This window comes from Natator depressus, chromosome 17 (genome assembly GCF_965152275.1).
Source record: "Natator depressus isolate rNatDep1 chromosome 17, rNatDep2.hap1, whole genome shotgun sequence".
NCBI classification, from domain to species: Eukaryota; Metazoa; Chordata; order Testudines; family Cheloniidae; genus Natator; species Natator depressus.
The window spans coordinates 622,189-638,211 of record NC_134250.1 but is presented as its reverse complement, the minus strand read 5'-3'; the positions used below and the strand labels follow the sequence as shown (position 1 = coordinate 638,211).

The following is a 16,023-nucleotide window of genomic DNA, read 5'->3' as shown; positions in this document are numbered from 1 at the left end:
TAAATTTAACAGTAAGGGTAATTGACCATTGGAACAGCTTACTAAGGGACATGGGAAATTCTCACTCACTGGAAATTTTTAAATCAAGATGGGATGTTTTTCTAAAAGACCTTCTCTAGTTCAAACAGGAATTAATTCAAGGAAGTCCTATGGCCTGTGTCATACATTTGAGTCTAGAAGATCACAGTCATTCCTTCCGGCCTTACAATCTATGATAGAGCTTTGCTTTACCAGAATAGGTTCAAGGGTCATCACCAAGATGTATGAATGTTAGGAAGCAAGAGCATTGTCCTGTGGTGGGAAGTCATGAGCCTGGATCTTAATAATATTTTGCATTTCTACAGCACTCCTCCATTAAAGAGCCTCAAAAGACTGCGCAAAATCTCATGAATTAATTTCAATGTAACAGATCATTTGTTGAACATAAAAAGTTAATTGTGCCTCATACACAGTGCAGTAGGAACTAGCCACTGTCCCCTGGAACAACATGAAGATGGGAGTATGAGAAGAAAAGCAGGAGGGAACTACCAGAATGAAGGGGAGTAGGAGGAAATAAGAACTGAGTTGTTCAGGGCTTTGAAGAGGAAGAAACATGTACATTCTGCACAAAGGGAGCCGGAAGGCAGTGGTGTGGAAGGAAGATGACTTTAGCTGCAGGATTTTGGATAGAATGGAATGCAGCAAGGTGCAAATCAAGGAGGAGGAAGTTGCAGTAGCCAAGGCAAGACCTAACTAAGGCATGGACCAGCATCTCTAAATTAAGGCAATAAATATGAGAGCAAAGCAATCTGAAATGTTCTCTGAGGGCCCAGGTAATAGAGCTGGGTTCCTGCTGGTTTACTTGTTAATTACACGGTAGAGTAATTATACCCTCTTTTTGACCAGTAAATGTCATTCCATGGGTCACAGGGCTGGGAATTATTCTTAGCTGGTCTCCCCTTAGATTTGGAGTCTGTAAACCATGTGTGGTGTCTATTGGTAATTGCAGGTTTGAGCCAGTTGCTTTCTTTGAAAAAGTTTCTTGTGTCCCTGAAGTCTGTGGTCAGTGCGTTGATCCCCCTCCCTCCAATCCCAACAGAAAGTGCAGGCCAGTCAGTGAGGGAGATGCCAGCAGGCAGCTTGCTGTTTGGTTGGGGCAGATCTACTCAGGAAAGGGGAAGCTGTTGGGAAGGTGACTCTGATTCTTTAGCTACTTCCATTCAAAAACAAAACCACTAAGGTATGTCTACCTGGTGTCTGGGAGTAAGTCCTTCAGCTCGGGTGAAGAGACTTGTGTTAGCAGGGCTCACGGTAGTGTGCTAAAGATCGCTGTGTCCATGTTGCAGCTTGGGCTCTGAAACCTGTGGGAGGAGGGTGGGCTTCAGAGCCCAAGCCACCCTGTCTACACAGCTACCTTTAGCTCACTACTGTGGACCAGGGTGGGAAGCTCGCTCCCAGATGCACTGTAGACATACCCTAGAATGACTTCCTAGAAGCAATGAGAAGCAGAATCTACCAACAAAGAGTGGTTCTAAATCCCCTTTGTCAGCAGGTAGACATTCACTGTTAATTGCTACAGAAACACCAAAACTAGCAAGACTAACATAAGACAGCTTAAGTTGCTGTGGGGGGGGTTGCTTTTCCCCAGAACCATCAGTCTTTGCTGCTTGGGTCAGACACACTGAATTATTTCAGAGCAGGGATTCAGTGAGCTGTACCCGTCTCAGAAGTGAACTTCAAGGTGAACACCATCCCTGTACTGATGGGAGGGAGTGACTCTGACCCCAAGGAGATGCAGTCATGTCCTGGAAGATGTCAAACTCCTGTAGCATTGTTCTGCAGGCTCAGGAGTACCCAACATAGGAGAACAAGTCACACGTAGGATGTGCCAGACCAGATTAGACCACTGATCCATTGAAGCCAGTAGCCTGCCAGCTGGCAATGCCCAATACCAATTCCTCCCTCAGAGGAAGGCAAAGACCAGCCAGTTGTGCTATGCTGCTAATGGGGAAACTTCCTTCTTGACCCCTACAGCATTCAGCTCAGACCCTATGGCATCAGACTGGATCTCCCCTCTCTTTGTATCCACCCACACTAGTGGATTCTCTGGTATGTTCAGCTGAGATTTCCAAAGAGGAATAGGCAATGTCCTTTTAGTGGTTCCATATTTACTAGACATTAATCTCATCCTGTGGCTCCTCATTCTGGTGGTGTGAGTTGGAGTAAGGAGAAAGGACTGCTCACTTCTCATGAGACCCTTTAGGACCTTCCATCCTTTGGTCAAGCCCCAGTAAGTCTTTTTTTTCCCTCAGTCTTTGCAGTTACTCCGCCTGTTTGCTGCCCTGCTATGCCCCTTTCCAGTCTCTGCCAGGTATCTCTCAAGGTGACAACTCAGCCAAACATCTTCTGTTTTACTCTTTATTATTCTGCCAACATAAAAATTACTAAAAAAACAATTTACAAAATATGCCTCCAAAATCCCAGGTGAAGGGCTGGTGCTAGGGATAGAAATAAACCCCCTCCCTTGTGCACACACCCAGCAAATCCCAGTACCCAGGGGGACAGGGGCAGGAATGTTCTAGGCAGAACCTTTATCAGAAGTAGTAGCTGAGACTCACATCCCAGGGAAGGCAACTGGCTGCTAGTCAGTTTGATTTAGCTGCCGTTGGCCTATATAGTGACAAGCAAGTCCTGCTATTTGGTCAATGTCCTGACCAAGGAATGTGCATGAGGGGCTCAGAAGGAAGAGCAGCTTTTACACTTCTTGTCTTTGTCCAATTGCATAGAGACATTGTCAGAAACTAATGAGTATTCAAGACAATGAAGTACCCAGCACTGCTGCTCAAGAGTGGTGCTGAGGGGCTCTAGAGAGCCCTGCCAGAGGGGACCCACTGGGATGGGGCAGAAGGGCTTCTGATGGAAGCCTGGTCAAGGGAGAGAGACCCTGCTACAGAGGTCTCACAGGCAGCAGTCCCAGGACTCCTAGGCACTGCTCCTCCCTTATTTGGGGATACTATTTTTGATGGCATTTTTCAGGTTAGGCAAGTCCTGTGGCTCTTTTCTCTGTTTGGCAGCGTTGGGATTGGGGTTCTGGATGCTGCCCACAAAGAGTGGGATGCCCGTTGTCTCCTCAAAGATGATGAAGAGAAAGGGTTGGTTGAGGCTGAAAGTGGAGAGTGAACGAGACATCATGACACTGGTGGCAGCTGATGCCTCCACGCCATCTTCTGCAAGCTCCAGGGTGGACTGGTGCTGGATGCTGGATACAAAGAGAGGCTCATCTGTGATCTTCTGCAGGTCTGGGGCTGAAAACAACTCCCCGAGGCCTAAAGAGAAATCAAATTGGGGTCAAACAGAAGACTGTCTACTCACTAGTTCGGGGCCATGGCATGCCATTGGCTCAGACATTCATTTCATCTTTGTAGAACAGTGGTTCTCAACTTTTATACAGGTGATGCCTTTCACATAGCAAGCCTCTGAGTGCAACCCTCCCTTATAAATTAAAAACACATAAATATTTAACACTGTTATAAATGCTGGAGGCAAAGCAGGGTTTGGGGTGGAGGCTGACAGCTCACACCCCTCTCAGGGGTCCTGACCCCCAGTTTGAGAACCTTTGCTGTAGAGGCGGCAGCCGCCTGTATCGCTGTATTCTATGCACAACACCAGGGACTGGCCAGGCAGAGGAAGGAAAAGTGCACTCTGGCCAGATTTACCAGTCCTTCCCTGTATGGAGATCTGCAAGTGCCAAACAAACACAGCTTTCATATGGACTGATCATATCCTAGGGCTTTATACTGCTGCCCACAGCATGGTATCTGAGCACCTTCCACATAAAACCAGTAGAAACAGTGATGTCCCTAGTGGAATTCATAGAGTCTCTGGCATTTCTCCCTTGCGGGGGGGAAAGCTCTGATGGGGTATATTTTGTTTGCTGCTTAGTGTTGATTGGTTGGTTGCAGATTTTGTTTTCTGAAGGGTGCTAGGGTAGATCGGGGGCTTTGTGGTTAAGGTCATTCCTGCTATGCTGGAAATGTTTTGTCCATGAGGAAGGTTCTGCTGCATTTCCTAAAACACACTCATACTCTGTTTTTGCCTAATCTCATCTGGAAGTCCATTTCATAACCTGGTCCGGATCCTCTTAACAAAGACTGTTTTGTCCTTAGTTCTCACACACTTTGTTCTGGGCTTTGTGATCTACATTGTCACTGAGAAGCATGGTTGTCTTGGCAGTTCATACATCCTAACATCAAGGGAAAATAAATTGAGGTCACAGGCAGGGGAAAGGTGGTCACAGCTGAGTTTGGAAGTGAGATGGAGAGCTGAAGGAGGGGAAGATAGGGAGAGACAGTTACAGGAACTGCAGTGAAGAAGGCTCTCAGACTAACAGTGGCCACATTTTTGCGGGGTGGGCAGAGAAAAGGCTGGTGCTAAAAAAGCAAAGGGCAGGAACAGGGAGAAGAGTAAAGAGTTACATGGTCTTTGAAGTTGCCTCGAGCAAGGAGATCAGTTCTGAGCTTCAGTGCACAGATAACTGTAATCAGCCCAACCCATTCATGCTGTGCAAACCTCACCCTGGGCATTACCTAGTTGGCTGAGGACTTGGTTGAGTTCAAGCTGGTAATCTACATGCAGTTTGGGCATCTTTACCATGGTGGGCTTCTCCTTGAGGAAACGGCTGTGCAGCTTGTCATGACTGAGGTTCACCAGCACCTGGGAGACGTTCCACTTAAACTGGTTTGGGACAATGGCCACAAAACTCATGTTGCCCTTAAAGGGAAACCTGGCTACCTGGAAACAAACCAATCAGAAGAACTGGTGGAATAGGAAACAGCCAAGCAAAGCCAATGAGGGCTCAGAAAGGGATACTTCCCCTCATTGCTGATTTTTCAATAGAACAATTAGCCAGGGGGAGGAGGGCAGCATGGTGGGAGTGGAGTGGCTGTTTATCCCAGGGAGACAGAGGTCAGACTGGAACAGATAGGGCTAATGCTCAGAGCCAGTATTTATCCACAAGGCAGGTGGAGACCAAAGATATGAGAAACACAAAGTCCACCCTGTAAAATGAACTGCATTTACACTGCAGTGGCCCTGTTCTGAAGAGATCCTCCCAATTTTCATGGGAGAATTCCATCTCCATGTTGCTTTTTCTCTCAGACTTATCCAAAAGGTCCATTAGGTCCCATCTAGTCCATCATCCCCATGAATTTGAGGGCAAAGATGTTACAGCCTTTCAGGGAATGAAGGCAAAGGATGTTTGAAAAGAACTTCTGTGTCCTGCGTCTGTGAACAGGTATTACTCATCTCTTCTCATAGAACATGAATACAGTGGAGGTATTGCAATAACAAAGGGATATTCCTGTAGCTGCCCGGCAGAACCCTAGACAGACTCTTACCTGAACCTCCAGGGGATCCAGAGTAAACCAGCTCAGGGAATATTTCTGAGCTTTCATCATCTCAACTGGAACTATGAACTGGTCATCAAGGTGGAATATATCTGGCCCAGTCTGGCTGGGGTCAAACTTATGCCTCCAAAATCCTGTCCAAAACCATAAATTTGTAATTAATCAAACCCAAATCTGAATGAAAAACAAAGGAAAGTGCCTGACAAAGCATCAGCAAACAGGTGAGTGGGGACTGGAGCAGAAAGAAGTGTCAGAGCAGGAAGAATTGTGAGTTCAGGATGTCTTTATCCTCAGGAGAGGCTGTGTGGTGCAGTGGAATGAGCCAACGCCTAATGGCATCCCCTCTCTGTGCCTCAGTGAGGGAGAAGACTGAGGTGCTGTGGGGAGGAAGTAGAGAATGTCTGTAAGTGCAGGATAAAGTCAGTGATGGAGGAGAAGAGAGACAGCTGTAGAGCAACCAGTAATGCAGGGATTGAGGAAGGAGGCCAACATCAGTGATAGTGCAAGGAGCTCCTGCAAGAGTACAGGCCAGGCTCCTGACAGCACGGAGGTATTCAGCCCTCAGAGAATTAGAGGAAGACCACGCTAAAGTTGGGCTGGGCTGAAACCCTGGCCAGTACTTCACAGGAGCACCTCAGAGCACCTTGCTGGGCACCTAATGAAGTGTGTGTGACCTGGCTAAGAAGAGCAAGGTGATGTGCTGCGTCCCAGGGACCAGGACCAACAAGGCAACCGGGACGCTGTGGGTTAGTTCTGGCTCCTGGGTCAGTTAACGTGTGTAGCACAGGTGAGGAAGTTAAGAGGCTGCGCTGTAATGGGATTTGAAGACAAGACTAAACAAGGGGAGCTGCATACATGCAGGGGAAGGAAAAGAGGAATCTAGCAAAATGGGGAAGAAATGAAAGGAGATTCCACCTGAGTACATGCAGCTACTTCACCTGGGGAAAGGACCCAGAACCCCAGCTAGTCACTGAGGGAAAGACCTGGAAAGTGGGGATTGTGGAGTGCACTGAAGCTCACCTTGGAAGTGGACAGCATTGAGTAGGAGCATCACAGTGCTCACAGGGAGATGATCCAGGAAGGTGGATATCTGCCCTTCAGTAGCCTCCTTTATCCACTTGTTTATGGCAATGAGGTCATTTTCATTGTTCCCAGACAGGGTCACAGGCTTTGCCCCATAGAATTGCTCTGAGTTCTCCAAGAATTTCTCTTTAACCTCAAACCCTGCAAGGAAGGAACTTGACATGACGTCATCTGGCCTTGATGAAACTCGCTCAGCATGTCAGACAGTGCAGTGTGAAGCCAGATGTGCTCACCAGATAGCAGAGGCATCCCCACAGGGAGTACTTCGGGAAACTAACAGGTGTCATTGTTCTGTCAGCCCAGCTGCTTCAGTCTGTGTGTGCGTCCCAGAGAGTTTTATTCAACAGCCCCACCCCAGTAGGAATTCCCCATTCCTGGCTCTCACCTTTCTGCAGATAGACGCGTGAAGCTACTCTGAGCATGGACCCTGTGAGCTGCCTGCGAATGCTGCTCAGCAGGTGGTGGAGACAGGGCACTGATTCCAGGTGCAGTGCCTCCAGCAGGCGTTTCTCCGTCTGGTTTGCTGCTCCTTAAAAGCAACATCAGATTTGTGTCAGTATCTGAGGGGCTGAGGGGCAGGTGCTCTGACCACCTCCCTCTGTGGCTGGGCATCTGATGTCTTCCCAGAGAGACGCTAGTGGCCTGAGTGTAAGGCATTGGCAGCACTATCACAGCGCCTCCTGGCCAGGTCCATGCTGTCCCAGCAAGTGAAACTGAGACCAGCCTCAGGGGAACATAACCTCATGCCCCTTAGTAAATAAAGCCAGAGCATTAACACTGGAGGGAGGGTGCCCGGCTTAGTGTCTGCATTTTGGACATTGGCTATGGGTGCTTCTCCTAGAGGGAACATTATAGAGGGTGAAAGCTTGTGCTGTTTGAATGTAGTAATTTACCTAGTGCCAGCTGGGACAATGCCAGGCTGATGCTGAGGGGAGACAGGATCACATTGGGTCTGCTGGTCTCCAGCTGGACCTCTGTCAGGAGATCGATGGTGAATTTCATCAGACCTTCTGCTAGCCTGTGTGTCTGCTCCTGAGACATGTCACAGCCTCTCTCTTGACCTTCTCCCTCCTCCTCAGAGGAATCAACTTCTTGCCCTTGCAGCACCTGCTTGTGATCTCCTACTGTCCTGGTGACAAGATGGCCCTCTGAGCTTGTGAGGCCAGCCCCAGGGCTTGTGGTCCTGGTAGTGGTAGGAAGTGGCAGTGTAGGCCCATGGATGTCTTCCCAGGTGTCAGAGGTGGAATCTGACACTGCAGCATTTGGCAGGGTTGGATCCACTACTGGCAGAAGAGTGGTGGTGGGAACAAACTGTGGATCTCCTTCTAAGGCTCCAGCCTCTTCAGAGTGCTGTAACGAAACAGAAGGATGTTACAGTGAGAGAAAGCAGGGAAACAGAGCTGCATTCCTCACTCTTTTCCTGGGACTGCAGGTGGCTTGTCACAGGGAGGGGACGAATGGGTCCAGTTCACACTGGTGGGGAGGCAGCAGTGCCTGGTTAGCTGGCACAGGCTACATGCTCTGTGAGGAAGCATTACAGGTAGTCAGTGAGAGGGAGGGCTACCCAGAAGGAATTGATCAGCAATCTGAAAGATCAGCACTGTCCTGACATCTGAGCAGCTCCTATCAGAGCTGCATTGAAGAGCAGAGGGACCAAGTCCCCTGACAATAACAGCAACCAGACGATGACCTATATTAAAGGGGAGGATGATGAGGGACCTGTTGCATCCAGTCTCTTCTCAAAACTTGTGTGTATTCTTTGACTATGGAGTATTAGTGCCGAGGTGGCCACTGTGTGTTGACACGATACATCCCAGGACAGAATATGCTGAGCTAGTGACAGCCTCACCCCTTGTGCCAGAAGATCAGCCCCAGCTCTGGCCAGCGCCCCCGTCCTCTCTGTTACCTGACTGGTCAGTTGTAGTGCTGAGGGATCCCACTCCGGATTCTCTATGCTGGTGTCATTTTTCACTGCAGGGCCCTGAAGGTTGAAAGCAGTTATTCAGGATTTCACACTAGCACAAACTGGGAAAATAGAAAGGGCCTTATTCCAAAGAAAACGGGCCAAGCCAAGGTCTTCCAAGGCAGTCAATCACTCCTCCCTGCCTACTCTCTTGATCTGCCCTGGCTAAGTGAAAAGATGGCTTCATCTCAGCTTCCTTCAGTTAAATATCTCCGGCTAACATCCTTCTCCTGGCACGAGGAGTCTCCTGCACTCCAGTTCTGGCTTCCTTCTTGTTCAGGCCTTCCTTTGCCTCTTCTGGCTGTAGCTCCAGCATCATCAACCCCGAACTCTCCTCCTCTCCACACCTCTAGCACTGCAGATCTGCCTCGCACCATCTCTGCAGCATTCTCTGTGGGTGTCACAGCCTCTACATCTACAATGCTGGTCACTTCTTGGACCTAGCCGGCCCTCAGTAACTCCACCTAAATGACAAAAACCCTCCCAACAGAATAGCGGGGGGAGAGGGAGAGACATACAGAGGTTTCCTTGTGTGTATTTGAACAGATCCATGAGGCACTCAGGTAACACAGGGATGAGCACAGTGTAAGAGCCAAGACAGACACAGTTTCAGACACAAGCTTCTATTCTTCCTTGCCCACAGCTGGTAATTTTCTTAATTGGTTTTATGACTAAATAATTCACCAGCCAATCTCTTTACACATCAGTTTCTGTCCTTTATACCAGTGATTCACAACCAGGAGTACGCATATCCCTGGGGGTACACAGAGGCCTTCCGGGGGTACACAGAGGCCTTCCAGGGGTACATCAACTCATCTAGTTATCTCCCTAGTTTTACAACAGGCTCCATAAAAAGCACTAGTGAAGTCAGTACAAACTGAAATTTCATATAGACAATCTGCTCTATGTACTATACAGTGAAATGTAAGTACAATAGTTATATTCCAATTGATTTATAATTATATCGTAAAAATGAGAAAGTAAGCAATTTTTCAGTAATTGTGTGCTATGACACTTGTATTTTTATGTCTGATTTTGTAAATAGGTAGTTTTTAAATTAGGTGAAACTGGGGGTACACAAGACAAATTAGACTCCTGAAAGGGGTACAGTAATCTGGAAAGGTTGAGAGCCACTGACCTATACCATATGCTGGCCTCTCACTTAAGGTTAGGATTTTCAAACCAGCGTAAGGGAGTGAGGTGTCTAAGTGCCATTGAAAGTCAGGTGACCATATTTGGGATGCAGTGCATATGGCAGACTCTACACACAATGAAGTTGGACATCCCCATATTTTTGGCATGTGTTTGAAGGTGGCACTGGCAGGACTAGACCAAGGTGAGCTGGTAGAGCTTTACAAATACCCTGGAGTAACCTCAACATATGGGAATCTGTCACCTCTTACCTCAGGGATCTCCTGCTGGGCAGCATTGTCACGGGGGGGAGTCTCCATCTCAAGGGCATGTGCCAAAGGAAACTGGAAGGAAATGAACTGAGTCAGAGTTGGGGGAAAGGGAAGAGGCCCAGAGTTGGATACCAAATAGCTTCCTCCAGGTTTGGCTGAGGAAATCACTCCCCTCTGGCTCACTTCCTGCCACGTCCCTCCAGGCTGGGCCAGAGACAAGCATGTCCCCTGTGGTTCTCTTGGCTGACTGAAGCAAAGATAGTTTTAACCTCTTTGTAGAATGGATGTAACAGAAGTGGAGGAGTCCCGAGGTGGGTGATGGAAATGGTTAGAGAGAGACTGGAAAGATTGGGACTGTTTAGCTTAGAGAGGGAACAGGAGAGAGGGATGCAAAATAGTGGCTGGGATAGAAGATAGACTGAGCAATTCTATATCTGCTCTCATGAGAGCAAGGAGGCAAATGGATGAAAGGATTTTTTTAAATCACAGTGCCTGATGAACCCCTGTAACTCACAGCCACTAGATATCATTGAAGTTCAGGAGAATGTTAAAAAACATTAGGTATTTATCTGGATTGTGAGCACATCCACAGTCACATCAGACTGGATAAAGAAACCGAGGTCTATACGCCCTTGTGTGTCAGGGCAGGAGCCAACAACTGACTGACCGGGTGCCGAAGCAGCGTCCCCTGGGGGCAGGTTATTCCATTGTAGTCTGTTTGGAGATTTCTTCAGAAGCATCTGGTGCCAGCCATTTGGAGATCAGCCCTGTTCTAATCCAGCCTGGCATTGCCTGCCCTGTTCCCGCCACTGCCCCCGGCTGACTGGGGTGAAGAGTGTGCTGACAGAGGAGATGCCCTGCAGGACGGGTGAAGGCAATGCTTTGTGCCTGTGGCTTACCCGTGGGCTATCGTGCAGAGCAGACAAGCAGAGCAGCAGACCCCAGAGCAGCATCGCCGTATTTCTGGAATACAAAAGCTGTCAGTGACACTCACAGGCTACTCCCTGGGTCCTCTCTGCTCCCGGGGTGCCTGTGCTGTGCCTGCCTATTATTACAATGAGAACAGCAACAGATAATGAGCCCAAAGAAGAGGAAAGGAAAGAAGGATCCAGGAGGAACAGACACAAACTGCTGGGAAACCAACCCAGGGAGACAGCAGCTGGCAAGGTGAATGATGCTGAAGAGAACAGTCCCTGAAGCAGCACTGGAGTCCAGGACCAACGCAAGGCATCGCGTTGACCAGGATCCAGCACTGATGCAGTGCTGTAGCTGTGCTCAGGAGTTTATTCTCCCTGGACACTTGCATTTCTATCCCCTCTCACCCTCATTTGGCTGGAGAGCAAATTGCAGTTTCCTAACGATTCCCAAATGAAATCTGTCCCGCACAACCCAGGGAGAGGCTCAGCTTCTCCACTCTCTCATCCATGCACACAAAGCTGGGGATAAGGGACAGGCCCCTGGCTGATGGTCAGAGACATCTGCTGCTGCTCTGTGCCTCCATGGGGGACAGTGATACTGACCTGCCTTTTAGGGAGCTCCAAGGATCCAGCAGGTGCTGCCTGTAGAGGGTTGTGGATGGGACGTGCAATGTCAGAGCTGATCACTAGTGTTACCCTCTCAATAGCTGGCCTGCAGCACAGAGCCCTCCCCTTCCCCCCACTCACATATTCCCCTTACAGGCAAGCACAGCCCCTCCTACCACCACACTCTTGTTCCTGTCACTTGGGGGGCCAGGCTCCCTGCCAGTGCCCCAGGCATGGCCCTGCCCACTCGCAGTGGCCTGGACCACACTGGGACCCGGCTCCAGCCCCAGGCACTCACCCTGGTCTAGTGGGGGTTGTTCTCCTACTCCTTGATTGGGTAAACACCCAGCACCACCCCCAAACAGAGCTGAATTCCTGGGGGGCAGCATCAGTTTGCCAGGCAGTCCCTAGAGTAACCTGGACAAGCTGGGCTGCAGTCCTTCTCCCCCATCCGCCAATCATATGTGAAGAGCTTAAGGGTATTTCAACTCCCCCCCCCACAAATCCAACAGCTGGCCCCACATGCAATCCCTGAGGCCCTTGGCCCTCCGCTCATTGTTGAATTCTCTACCCCCCACACCCTCCACTCGGGCAATTTCACACTGTGCCCCCCCCACTGGAACAGTTCCCCCCAGTTTATTGCCAAATCTCCCCCCCCCCCAAACCAAGTTCCTCTGCCCCTTACCTCGGTTTGCTAAGCATTTCTGTTGGTGCTGACACCCTCTCTACCCAGCCGATGGCTCTGCATGGGACAGATGAAGCCCCTTCCAGCCCACGCTTGCCAGGCAGTGACAGGCATGACCTTCAGCACCACCCCTTATTTGAAGATTTTTCCCTTTCAGCAAATATTGACCTTGTACATCCGGTTAAACATTTGTTCTGGGATGGAGCGAATTGGTGTTTTTCTGTGGGGCTCTAGGTCGCTGCACCCCAAGGATAGCTGTGACCCTGATTTTACCAGCTTATGTTACTCCTGAAAGTTCAAGAGTAGAAGTAACAAGTGGAATCTTTTGTCTAATTGAGACTCTCCCCCTTTCCAGATCTCCTTTGTGCCTTTGGAGGAGTGCAGACCCCTTACACATGGCCTCAAATGGGAGAGCCAAGGTTTGGGACTTAATGGCTTTTGGGTTCCTCGCCCCACCACTATTCTTAGAATTTTCTGTGCGAGAAACTCCAGCTTTCTAGTCTGTCTATCCCAGCCTCTCCTCCTGCTGCAGCAAACACGGGACTGTAGCCCTTTGACACATGGCCAGGGCCCAAGTTGCTGGCTGCAGTGGGTCCAAGCAGGAAGCCGAGTGGGCTCAGCTTGGGCTTAGCTGACACCCTCTGGGCCATGCCACACATCATGAGGGCAGCAGCAGAGCCATGCCTAGAAGAGTTGGGTTTCCCCACAAGCAACGGTGTTGTGAGCCCTTGACACACACACACCAGAAAAGCCCCCACTCTAACGTGGCAGGATGTTCTTGTGGAAAGGGCACAATACTGGCTCTCTCACTGACTTGCTATGACCTTGGCCTGAGCTTCCCCTCTGAACAGTGGAGATAATGAGCCTCACCTGTCTCTGGGGGTGATGCGGCCTCATGCATTAATATCACTGTTGGACTAGAGTGCTAGGGAGGGGTGGAGAATTTGAATGGGACCATAGGGCCTGAGCCAGGGCTATGCTAGCTGAGTCTAGGCTTAGAGCCTTTGAGCGAGGGCAGGAGGGCTGCTGCCCTTTCCCCACACGCATACACCCTGGAGTAGGCCCTGGCCCCCACAGTGACTACAGGGAGAAGCCTTAAGAGGTTGGGGAGGGGAGAACAGGTGAAAACAAGACAGGCTTGAGAACTGTCACCACAAGCTGCTTTAAAGGAGGCTGATTTGGGACAGATCAGTGCTCTGTTGGGAAGCTGCTTTGAAAGCCCAGGGAGGGGGAAAGGAGCTCTAGAACATACTGAAGTAGAAGTTGGATCCAAGGGTCAGCAGCACAACCTACTCCAAGCTGGCAAGGGACAGGGCTGCTCAACAGCACCCCTTCTTCCGTCAGGGGAGCCTAAATGAGGCGAGCTGGCTTGGTTCTCATCAAGTCACTACTCAGAGCAGAGAAACTATTGGCTGAAGAGTAGTCACGTTGCAACCCTCTCCCACAACCCCAACCCTGGTAATGCTGCACACCCATTTCCCTCATAAACACAGCCACACTGCCCCTCCACCATCCAGCTACACCCCATGCCTTTCCCTCAAACACACAACAGGCAGCGCCCATTCCCACCCATAGACTAATAGATTCCAAGGCCGGAAGGGACTATTGTGATCATCTAGCCTGTTCTCCTGTATAACACAGCCTAGATAACTGCCTCAAAATAATTCCTAGAGCAGAGCTGTTAGAAAAACATTCAATGTTGATTTAAAAATTTGCAGTGATGGAGAATCCACCACCAATCTTGCTTAATTGTTCCAATGCTTAATTACTCTCATTGTTAACATTTTCCACCTTATTTATAGTCTGAATTTGTCTCACTTTAACTTCCAGCCATTGGCTCATGTTAGACCTTTCTCTACTAGATTGAAGAGCCCATTGTTAAATATTTGTTCCCCATGTAGGTATTTACAGACTATAATCAAGTCAGCTCTTAACCTTCTCTTTGTGAAGCTGGATTGAACACCTTGAGTCTATCACTATCAGACGTGTTTTTTAATCCTTCTTGTGGCTCTTCTCTGACCCCTTTTCAGTTTATCAATATCCTTCTTGAATTGTGGGCTTCAGAACTGGACACAGGATTCCAGCAGTGGTCACATCAGTGCCAAATACAAAGGTAAAGTAACCTCTCTGCTCTTACTCAGGATTCCCGTTTAGGCATCTCAGGATCACATTAGCTCTTTTGGCCACAGCGTCACATGGGGAGCTCATATTCAGCTGAATAGCCACCGCAATGCCCAAATCTTTTTCAGTCACTGCTTCCCAGGATAGAGTCCCCCATCCTATAAGTATGGCCTACATTCTGTGTTCCCAGGTCTGTACATTGACATTAAGCCATAACAAAACACATATTGTTTGCAGCCAGTTTACCAAGTGATCTAGAGCACTCAATGAGTGACCTGTCCTCTTTATTATTTACCACTCCTCCAATTTTTGTGTCTTCTGCAAATTTGATCAGAAGAGATTTTGTGTTTTCAGGTCACAGATAAGGATCTTAAATAGTGTAGGGCCAAGAACCGATCTCTGTAGGACCCCCCTGGAAACACACCCACTCAATGGCAATTCTCCATTTACAGTTACATTTTGAGACCCATCAGTTAGCCAGTTTTTAATCCATTTAAAATGTGCCATGTTAATTTTATATTGTTCTTTTTTTAATCAAAACGTCATGCAGTACCAAGTCAAACACCCTACAGAAGTCTAAGTATATTACATCAACATGATTACCTTTATCAACCAAACTGTGTCTCATCAAAACAAGATAAAGTTAGTTTGATAAGGTCTATTTTTCCATAATCCCTGTATTGATCTGCATTAATTACATTACCTTCATTTAGTTCTTTATTAATCGAGTACCGTTATCAGCTACTCCATTATCTTGCCTGTGATCGACGTCAGGCTGAATGGTCAACTCATTTACCCTTTTTAAAAATTGGCACATTAGCTATCTTCTAGTCTTCTGGAACTTCCCCAATACTCGAAGATATTGAAAATCAACATTAATGGTCCAGCAAGCACCTTAGCCAGCTCTTTCAAATCACTTAGATGCAAGTTATCTGGACCTGTTGATTTTAAAATGCCTAACTGTAGTAGCTTCTGTTTAACATCCTCCAGAGATATTAGTGGAATGGAAAGAGTTTTATCATCACCCTATGATGAGTCTGCATCATGTATTTCCCCCAAATATAGAACAGAAATATTTATTGAAAACTTCTGCATTATTGATAATTCTGCCATTTCCATATAGAAATGAACCAATACCATTGTAAGGATTCTTCCTCTTCCCCCCCCCCCCCGAATATATTTTAAAAACTCCTTGTCCATAGATTTCTCCTTGCATCCCTTATCAATTTTCTAAGTTCCTACCTTCTAATTTATATTACTTACTAACAGCTTCCCTCTTCCATTTGTTTATTTTTATATATATACACACACACACGCAGAGCGCGAGACTTGGGGCGGGGGGTTGGTTGTTTTTTTTGTTTGTTTTTTTGTTTGTTTGTTTTTTACAGCTGCCATCATTTCCTCTCTAACCCAGGTCAGTTTTTTAATCAGCACAGCCTTTTCGGGGCATCTAGTAAGGGGTTCTTAAATGATTCCCAACCATCATTCACTTTTTTCTGATTAAATTCTTCCTTGCAGGTGATTTGGCTCATACTTGTTTTCAGCTTTGTGAAATTGGCCCTCTTAAAGCAGCAAGAATATATATAACTGGTCTGGAGTTTGTCACATTTATAACGTGCAAGGAGAATAAAGTCATGATCACTCCTACCTAAGCTACCATTAAGTTTTAGTTTTGTGATCAGTTCCTCTTTATCTGTTAAGACAAGGTCTAATATAGAATTCCCCCACGTTGACTGCAACAGGTTTTGCGTTAGGAATGTTTAGAAAGTCCCAAGGACGTTTTAGTCCTGGCAGCATGAGAACACCAGCATGTGTCACTCAGACTGACGTCCCCCAGGATTGTGCAGGTGTTTTCCTACAT

The 16,023-nt window shown here is 47.9% G+C and overlaps 1 protein-coding gene across 1 annotated transcript; it reads right to left on the bottom strand.

Moving 5' to 3' along the window:
* Positions 1-2,451: 2,451 nt before the first annotated feature.
* On the bottom strand, positions 2,452-12,120 carry SERPINF2 (serpin family F member 2). The gene is made up of 10 exons (XM_074974508.1): positions 12,042-12,120; positions 10,733-10,796; positions 9,834-9,905; positions 8,374-8,448; positions 7,361-7,817; positions 6,853-6,996; positions 6,405-6,608; positions 5,376-5,518; positions 4,566-4,770; positions 2,452-3,305 (listed from the first exon to the last, which is right to left on the bottom strand). The coding sequence occupies exons 1-10, from the start codon at positions 12,056-12,058 to the stop codon at positions 2,980-2,982; spliced, it is 1,707 nt and encodes a 568-aa protein (XP_074830609.1). The 5' UTR covers positions 12,059-12,120; the 3' UTR covers positions 2,452-2,979.
* Positions 12,121-16,023: the final 3,903 nt, after the last annotated feature.